Source organism: Triticum urartu, chromosome 2A (assembly GCF_056163025.1).
Source record: "Triticum urartu cultivar PI428250 chromosome 2A, HENAU_Tu73, whole genome shotgun sequence".
NCBI classification, from domain to species: domain Eukaryota; kingdom Viridiplantae; phylum Streptophyta; class Magnoliopsida; order Poales; family Poaceae; genus Triticum; species Triticum urartu.
The window spans coordinates 213,760,353-213,769,365 of NC_141874.1; the positions used below are offsets into that span (position 1 = coordinate 213,760,353).

The 9,013-nt window shown below is 45.4% G+C and overlaps 1 protein-coding gene across 1 annotated transcript; it reads right to left on the reverse strand.

The window, feature by feature from the left end:
* Positions 1 to 5,678: 5,678 nt before the first annotated feature.
* On the reverse strand, positions 5,679 to 8,400 carry LOC147984611 (uncharacterized). The gene is made up of 6 exons (XM_087539783.1): positions 8,251 to 8,400; positions 7,951 to 8,190; positions 7,807 to 7,871; positions 7,278 to 7,728; positions 6,538 to 6,814; positions 5,679 to 6,451 (listed from the first exon to the last, which is right to left on the reverse strand). The coding sequence occupies exons 1-6, from the start codon at positions 8,278 to 8,280 to the stop codon at positions 5,835 to 5,837; spliced, it is 1,680 nt and encodes a 559-aa protein (XP_087395909.1). The 5' UTR covers positions 8,281 to 8,400; the 3' UTR covers positions 5,679 to 5,834.
* Positions 8,401 to 9,013: the final 613 nt, after the last annotated feature.

Sequence of the window (9,013 nt, forward strand, 5' to 3'; positions counted from 1 at the left end):
GAGTGGTTTCTTGTTCGGTCGAGTCTTGACGTACTGGTCGAATGGAATTAAGATATCCGAGTGGAGTTGTTAGTCGAGTAGGCATGCACTCAGGTGATCTCAGTCAGTAGAACTTGTTGTCCTTTGGTTGTCTTTGATTGTAGGGCAATGTCCTTGGGAGGGGTGTTTAGATCAGGTCTATTGCCCTACCCTAGGTACATATCATCGTCAGAGTCCATGGATTATACACACTCTCACCCTCCCGCCATTGCTAGCCTCTCTAGTACCGCGCAACTTTCGCCAGTACCTTAAACCCACCATATACCTTCCTCAAAACAGCCACCATACCTACCTATTATGGCATTTCCATAGCCATTCCGAGATATATTGCCATGCAACTTTCCACCGTTCCATTTATTATGACACATTCCGTCATTGTCATATCGCTTTGCATGATCATGTAGTTGACATCATATTTGTGGCAAAGCCACTTTTCATCATTTTTTGTACATGTCGCTCTTGAGTCATTGCACATCCCGGTACACCGCCAGAGGCATTCATATAGAGTCATATTTTGTTCTAGTATCGAGTTGTAATTTTTGAGTTGTAAGTAAATGAAGTGTGATGATCTTCATTATTAGAACATTGTCCCATGTGATAAAACAAAAAAAAGATAAAATAGTCTCCAAAAAAAGACAAAGGAGAATAAAAATGAGAGAAAACGAGAGAAGGGGCAATGCTACGATCCTTTTACCACACTTGTGCTTCAAAGTAGCACCATGATCTTCATGATAGATAGTCTCTTATGTTGTCACTTTCATATACTAGTGGGAATTTTTCATTACAGAACTTGGCTTGTATATTTCAGTGATGGGCTTCCTCAAAATGCCCTAGGTCTTCATGAGCAAGCAAGTTGGATGCACATCCACTTAGTTTCTTTTTGAGCTTTCATAGACTTATAGCTCTAGTGCATCTGTTGCATGGCAATCCCTACTCACTAGCATTGATATCTATTGATGGGCATCTCCATAGACCGTTGATACGCCTAGTTGATGTGAGACTATCTCCCTCTTTTTGTCTTCTCCACAACCACCTTCTATTCCACCTATCATGCTATGTCCATGGCTCACGCTCATGTATTGCGTGAAAGTTGAAAAAGCCCATATCATGCTCTGTTTGGGAGCCGGAAGATAGCCTTGGAGCGTGAAAATCAAAAGCCCATATCATGCTCTGTTTGGGAGCCAGAAGATAGCCTTGGAGTGTGAAGAAGGTGATGCCGCCTATGCTGAATCTGTTTGTGAGGAATTAAAGTTTTATAAGGATCATGTTGACCCGGCAGACATGACGTCATTAAAGAAACCAACAACAGAGCATGAGCCGGTGTTGAAATTCAAATCAGCTGATGACACCAAGATGGTTGACTTTGTGCCTGGCGACTCATCCAAGCAGTTCATCATCAGTGCGAACTTGGATCCGAAATAGGAAAGCGCGCTCATCGAGTTCATCCATGAGAACCGGGACATCTTTGCATGGAAACCTTCAGACATGCCGGGTTTCCCGAGGGAACTCGCTGAGCACACTCTTAATATTGATACAAAATTCAAACCTGTCAGATAGTTTCTCCGACGGTTCAATGAAGAAAGGCGCAAGGCCATTGGAGAAGAGGTGGCCCGGCTCTTGGTGGCCAGGTTCATTGTAGAGGTCTTTCACCCAGAGTGGTTAGCTAACTCGGTGCTTGTACTTAAAAAGAATGGCACTTGGCGTATGTGTGTAGATTACACCGATCTGAACAAGGCTTGTCCGGCTGATCCTTTTGCCCTCCCCCATATTGGTCAGATCATTGATGCTACGCGGGTTGTGCACATTTGAGTTTCTTGGATGCTTATTCCGGTTATCATCAGATCAAGATGGCGGTCAAGGATCAGGAGAAGACAGCTTTTATTACTCCTTTTGGAGTTTTTTGCTATGTGTCTATGCCTTTTGGGCTTAAGAGTGCCCAGGCGACTTACCAACGGTGTGTGCAGAATTGTCTTCACAATCAAATTGGGCGTAATGTTCATGCTTATGTGGATGATATAGTGGTAAAATCCAGGAAAGAGGAAACCTTGGTCACAGATCTGAAAGAGACTTTCGATAATCTCCGGGTCTACAAAATGATGCTTAACCCAGCCAAGTGTGTTTTTGGAGTCCCAGCCGGCAAGCTCTTGGGTTTTTTGGTGTCTAACCGAGGTATTGAGGCTAACCCGGAGAAAATCAAGGAAATTACATCCCTGGCCCGACCAACATGCATCAATGACGTTCAATGACTGGCGGGCCGTGTTGCTGCTTTGAGCCGGTTCATAAGCCGGTTAGGGGAGAAGGCAATGCCTCTGTATCAGATGATGAAGAAAACAGATGATTTTGTTTGGAGCGATGTTGCGAACTCTGCTTTTGAAGATCTGAAGACACAGCTTGCTGAGCCGCCGGTCCTGGCTGCTCCAATTGAGAAAGAGCCGCTGCTGTTATACGTAGCCGCCAACTCACGAGCTGTTAGTGTGGCTATTGTGGTGGAGCGCAAGGAGACTGGCAAGGAGCATCCGGTTCAACGGCCGGTTTATTACGTTAGTGAGGTGCTAATTGAATCCAAGCAACGATATCCACATTGGCAGAAGCTTGTATATGGGGTGTTCATGGCAAGCCGGAAGCTTAAGCATTATTTCCAGGGACATCCAATCACCATGGTTAGCTCTGCTCCTTTGGGAGACATCATTCAAAACAGAGAAGCCACTGGGCGAGTCACCAAGTGAGCAATTGAGCTTGGGTCTCATGGATTGAAGTATGTGCCACGTACTGCGATCAAATCTCAAGCACTGGTTGACTTCATTAATGACTAGACAGAGATGCAGATGCCAGAAGAGAAACCAGACAACACGTATTGGACTATTCATTTTGATGGGTCTAGACAGTTGGAAGGCTCGGGGGCTGGAGTTGTGTTAACCTCTCCGCGAGGTGACAAATTTTGTTATGTATTATGATTAATGTTTCCTTGCACTAACAATGCAGCAGAGTATGAAGCCTTGCTCCATGGTCTTCGAGTAGCAAAAGAGATGAGTTTGAGCCGGGTCAGATGTCTTGGCGACTCAGATCTAGTGGCTCAACAGGTATCGGGCAAGTGGGATTCCAAGGACCCTCTCATGGTGGCTTATCGCCGGGAGGATGATGCTGTTGCAGGGCACTTTAAAGGCTATCAGGTGGAGCACATTGACCGTCGAAAGAACAAAGTGGCTGATGCCTTAAGCCGGTTGGGGTCTCAGCGAAAGCCGGTACCACCTAACACCTTTTTGGATGTTTTGCATAACCCCTCTATCAAATTGCCCACAGAAGAAGATTTAGCTGTTCCTGACCCGGAGGCGCAGTTGGTGGCGGCTCTCCATATCATCCCAGATTGGACAGTAACGTTCTTGGCTTACATGACCCGGGGAGAGTTGCCAGCAGATGAGACCCTGGCTCGACAGATAACCCGGTGGTCTAAGTCAATGACGATTTCGGATGGAGAATTATACCATCGCAGTGTCTCCGGAGCATTTCAGCGGTGCGTTTCCCCCGAAGAAGGTCAAGAAATACTTCGTGAGATCCATGAAGGCGATTGTGGTCATCACGCCGGGTCAAAATCTCTGGTGGCCAAGGCTTTTCGTCACGGTTTTTACTGGTTGACGGCTCACGCTGATGCAGAGGATCTGGTCAGCAGATGTGATGGATGTCAAAAGTTAGCACGATGAGCGCATGTGCCGGCTCAAGAGCTCCAGATGATTCCAATCACTTGGCAGTTTGCGGTCTGGGGGTTGATATGGTGGGACCTTTCAAAAGGTCTAAGGATAAAAAGACACATCTCTTGGTGGCAGTTGATAAATTCACTAAGTGGGTTGAGGCGGAGCCTATGAGTAAGTGTGACGCGGCCACGGCGGTTCAGTTCATGAAAAAGGTGATCTTCCGTTTTGGTTTTCCAAACAGCATTATCACTGACAATGGCACTAATCTGTCCCAAGGGGCTATGGAGGAGTTTTGTCAACGTGAGCACATCCGGCTTGATGTTTCTTCTGTAGCGCATCCTCAATCCAATGGTCAAGCTGAGAGAGCCAATCAGGAAATTTTGAAAGGGCTCAAACCCTCGGCTTATGGTTCCTTTACAGCGAATGCCGGGTTGTTGGGTAGAGGAATTACCCTCGGTGTTGTGGAGTATCAACACCACACCCAACAGGTCTATAGGTTACACACCTTTCTTCATGGTTTATGGAGCAGAAGCAGTGTTGCCTAGTGACATCCGTCATGACTCGCCCCGTGTGGCGGCTTATGTTGAAGCTAATAATGAACAAGCCACACAGGATGCACTTGACTTGTTGGATGAAGAAAGAGACTTAACAGCGGCCCGGTCAGCAATTTATCAACAGGACCTGCGCCGTTATCACAACCGTCGGGTTAAGTCCAGGACTTTTCAGGAAGGCGGCCTGGTGCTCTGGCTCATCCAGGATCTGTCAGATGCACACAAGTTATCCCCACCTTGGGAAGGACCTTTTGTGGTCAGTAAGAACTTAAACAACGGGTCATATTACATCATTGACGTTCAAGAGCACAAAGACTCACGTAAGTCGGAGGAGGAGACCCGCCGGCCGTGGAACATTGCTCAACTTCAGCCATACTACACCTGAGCCACCGGCTCTCATCATGTACATACTTTGACATTATATATACCATGATAAGTAATAAAGTAAGACCATCGGTCTCTTTTCTTTTAAAATATTATGCATCTGTGTTATTTCTTATTCTCAAATGACTATTAAGGAGCTGATCATATTTGAATCAAGTCTAACCTTTTTTGGACCGGCTTATGATCGTATTCGAATCTAGCTGCAATTATCATGGTCACTTGGGGGCTTCCTGTTCAAACATAGGTCGTATTCGAACCAAAGAGAACATAGCTGTCGTAACCCTCTTGATCGGCTCAAGGCCAAACTCACTTGGGGGGCTTCTTGATCGTATCTGAATCATAGCTTAACCCCTTTTGGGTTCGACTTGGATCGTATTCGAATCAGGGTCGTTAAAAACCTCTCAAGGTCATTTGGGGGCTTCCTGTTCAAACATAGGTCGTATTCGAACCAAAGAGAACATAGCTGTCGGTACCCTCTTAATCGGCGCAACGCCAAAACCATTGGGGGCTATATGGTCGTATTCGAACCTTAGCTTAACCCCTTTGGTCCAGTTTACTGATCGTATTCGAATCAGAAGCCCCCAACATTTTGAATACGAGGCTAAATTATGCTTATTATCTATTGTTTGCCTTTTAGTTTTTTGTTGTCTCAATATTACAAATAAGTAGCCTGATCTTCTTCACCGGCTTGACTATTTGACAACACAGCTACCAAGGTATAATTATCATTGAGTATTCAAAAGCATTGACTTCTCATAAAGTTTGAATTATCAATTTCATCACTCGGGTTATTCAAGCTGGCGGTCTAGGGATCAAAAGGTACAAGGTATGGTTATTACTTATACACAATTGCCTGCTGTATTAACTAAAAGAGTTAATCTCAGCCCTTGTCCTTTGTTTATATTTGTTTTTGGTTCCTACTATGGTAAACATATTGGCTATAAACCGGGTGTTTTAACCCGTTTGGTTCTAAGCCGCCAAGCTAGTCTTTTCTTTGTATCTACAGGAACAGAGTTCAAATATTGCAGAAACAAACATTAAATACGATGCATACAGTGGCATCAGGAAACACAGAATCACATAGAAGTGTTTTATGCGCGATGGCATAAGCAAAGCATATAGTGTTTTCACAACTAAGCTATTACAAGGCTTTATAAACCCATGAAGATGATCATTGTTCCTCCCTCGCCGGTTCACCACCTTCTATTGGCTGGAAGTTGGGTTTTGACCAATCAAAACCATTCACGGCGACAAATTCGGCTTCGCCGTCGATCAGGCCGACCGGGTCAACTTCCGGGCCAAATGTGTCTTCTCTTACCGGTGGAATCAAATCTGTTACCTTGTACGAGGGAGTGGCCATCTTCTTATTTTCAGCATCAAAACCCGGCTGGTATTTGTCAATATTGGTGTCATCTCCCAGGGTAGTTGCCTGAGGTCGGACTCCGCGCATGCAGGCCATGAAGTCATCCTGCCCAAAAGGAGAACCATCTTCTTTCACAGTGGAATAGCCTCTGGCCACGTCCGCCGGGTCTAGGTCTGGCACCCAAGCCTTGGAGCGGCTCAGGGCAGTCAAAGCTCCGGCTCGCGCGCAGGAGCGTTTCACTTCTTGAAACCTGGCGGGCAGGATTGACAGTTTCTTCAGGACGTCGCTGAGCCGGTTGGGTCCTTGATTGACAGGAGAGATGGGGGCAAGAGCCTGCTGTGCACCAATATACAGTTGTTCTACCAAAGTATACACTGCCTTCAGTTTAATCAAAGGGTCTTGGCTCAAATTTTTTCTTCGAGGGTCTGCACATATTTTATACACAAAGTCAGCTGGCGGTTTATACTCTGGATCAGCAGAAAGTACACAAAATTAAAGTTGTACGGCTTACCAAAGATGGCAGCCACCATTTGAGACATCCGGCCCTTTAACCCGTTCAGCTCTGTTGAAATCTCTTCAAGGGTTGTTTCGGCCTTCTCAGCACGTTGGGTCAGAAGCGTTTTTTCCTCTTCCCAAGTTTTCTTCTTTGCAGCGAAGGTGGTCTTTAAATTTTCCGTCTCAGAGAGACTTATTTGCAGTTTGGAGTTAGCAGATTTGATTTCTGCTTCCTGACTCGCTAGCCGGGTCTTCGCATCAGTCAATTGCGAGTTCAATTCCGATAAGGCATTCTGCAAAACATTCAGGTGAGTCAAGATTTTGTTTCAAGTTCAAAGAGCAAGATTCAAGTCTCAAGTACTTTACAAAAAACCACTTGACACTTGGGGGCTAATGTATGCCAAATCAAATTTTTATGACTCTAAAGACATACTTTAAGTCTCAAGTCCTTTACAAAGTAACAGCACTTGGCACTTGGGGGCTAATGTATGCAGTTCAGCAAGTTTCTCAAGGTTAAGCCGGAGTATTAAGTCCTTTGAATATGGTACCAAACAATTTAAAGTACCGGTTCATTTATGATCAAAATGAACCGGCCCTTGGGGACTATAGGTGAAGCTTTGTTCTATTGAATTCAAGACAAGTTTCAAAGGTAAAGGTCTCGGTCTATATTTTAAAGTCTACAGATCATTCCAGTTCTCTCATAAAAATCTGAAGACTTGGGGGCTGAAGGAATATAGATAAGCCGGAAGAACGTACCTCGTATTTCAACTGCAGATCTTTGACCATTTCAATCTCAGAGTCGCGACTGGAGTGTACATGGCTAAGATAGCCGGATAGAATATCATTGGCATTTAGATGGTCATAGTTGGCAACGTCAAAGTGAACTTTCTGCCTCTCCAATGCCTCTTGTTTTGCAGTACACCGAGCCAGCACGGTTGGATTCCCTAGTTCAATAAAGCGGCTCCCGGTGATCTGAACGTCTTGTGCAGACGGTGATGGTGGGTTGGCTGAGCTTGATGGTCCAGTAGCAGAAGGGTTCACAGTGGTCTCATCAAATGACGGCTCAGGAGGATTTGCTTCTACATCAACAGGCGGGTCTGGTGGAGCGTCGGTTAATGGAGAGGATGGCCTGGCCGGGTCAGATGCAAGCACTGGCGGGTCTTCCACCAATTTAGCTACCTTCGCTTTCTTGGATTTAGCTTGGCCACTAAGAAAAGTGTTGCAAGATCATCAGTATAAAGATACAATTTGAACAAACCCGGAAAATATGAGGATTTTTCATCACCCAGGGGCAGTCTTGAAGGCCGGAAATTGCATCTGCGATGAGTCGCCAGAAGAGCGAGACACCTCCTGAAAGGATAAAATAGAGTTAAAAGTAATACAAGGAGGAGGATCCAGTAAAAACAGTTAAAGAAAGAAAGAAGTAAACCTCATTCGGATGCTTCTGAGGAGTTTTTTGAATGATAGCCGGCTCATCTTCAGTCCAAGCTTGACGGCGGCTTTCATATTGTCGTGTTTTCAAACAAAAGTTGGGATCCAAGTGAGCTAAAGGGTTAGAAAACCTTACTTTATGGATCACTCGTCGAACTTTTTGTCTTGGCAAGGGCTCTAAGTCGGAGGAAATGATAGTTACCTCTGCTTCCACAGCCTGACTGGCCCCAGTGTCATCCTGGTAATGAGCAGTGTCAATAAGATTGTTAAAAAATTGGCCAAGGGAATCAAGGGCTACCTCTGAGTCAGATGTATCATCAAGCTTCATCAAATCTTCAGCAGTACTCTTTTTCTTCTTTTTCGACCTCTAGATCATTTTCTTGGCGTTTATGGCGGCGGCTTTCGCTTTCTTGACCGCCTCGTGGTCATACTTAACTTTCAAGAAGTCAGAGTTGGCCTACAGACAGGTAAAAACAAGGTAAAGAGTCAGGCAAGTATTAAAACAATACGGCCGGAAAAATACAAAAGAGAGAAATAATGACATCCTTACTTCTGGCACCAGGTTAAGCTGGCAGAAGGGGTTTAACCCAACGACACTGCAATCTTCATATTTCCCGTTCACCAGAAGAGTTGACATTGAGACAATATCTTCTTCTTTCAATTGAACAGGGCTGTGACGAAGAGAGTCATCCGGGCCTCCACCATACTCATACATCAGCTTTGACCGACGGCTCAAAGGGATGACCCGCCATGAGATCCAGCAGCGGGTCAAATCAACTCCAGTTAACCCATTCCCCAACAGAGCATTGATCCTTTTGATAGATGGTATCAGCCTCTTGCGTTCAGCGACGGTAAGTTTATCAGGAAGTGCGAACTTGGAGTCAAGACGATCAGGGTGATAACCTGGCAGTGGCTTCTCGTTTGCTGGTGAAATGTCCTGGCAGTAGAACCAAGTCTGGTTCCAGTCCTTTGGATGACTTGGTAAGACAATGAGGGGGAAGACGGCACCCTGCCGGCGCTGAATCGATATGCCTCCGAGCTCTAAGCTAAGACCGTTGGTG

What these genes read in the sequence shown, in the direction of transcription:
- LOC147984611 (XM_087539783.1), bottom strand. Translation starts at nt 8,280, where the DNA reads ATGAAGCTTGATGATACATCTGACTCAGAG. An exon ending in ATGATACATCTGACTCAGAG is followed by an intron (nt 8,191 to 8,250) that starts GTAGCCCTTGAT and finishes GCTCATTACCAG; the next exon opens with GATGACACTGGGGCCAGTCA. An exon ending in AATGGTGGCTGCCATCTTTG is followed by an intron (nt 6,452 to 6,537) that starts GTAAGCCGTACA and finishes AAATATGTGCAG; the next exon opens with ACCCTCGAAGAAAAAATTTG.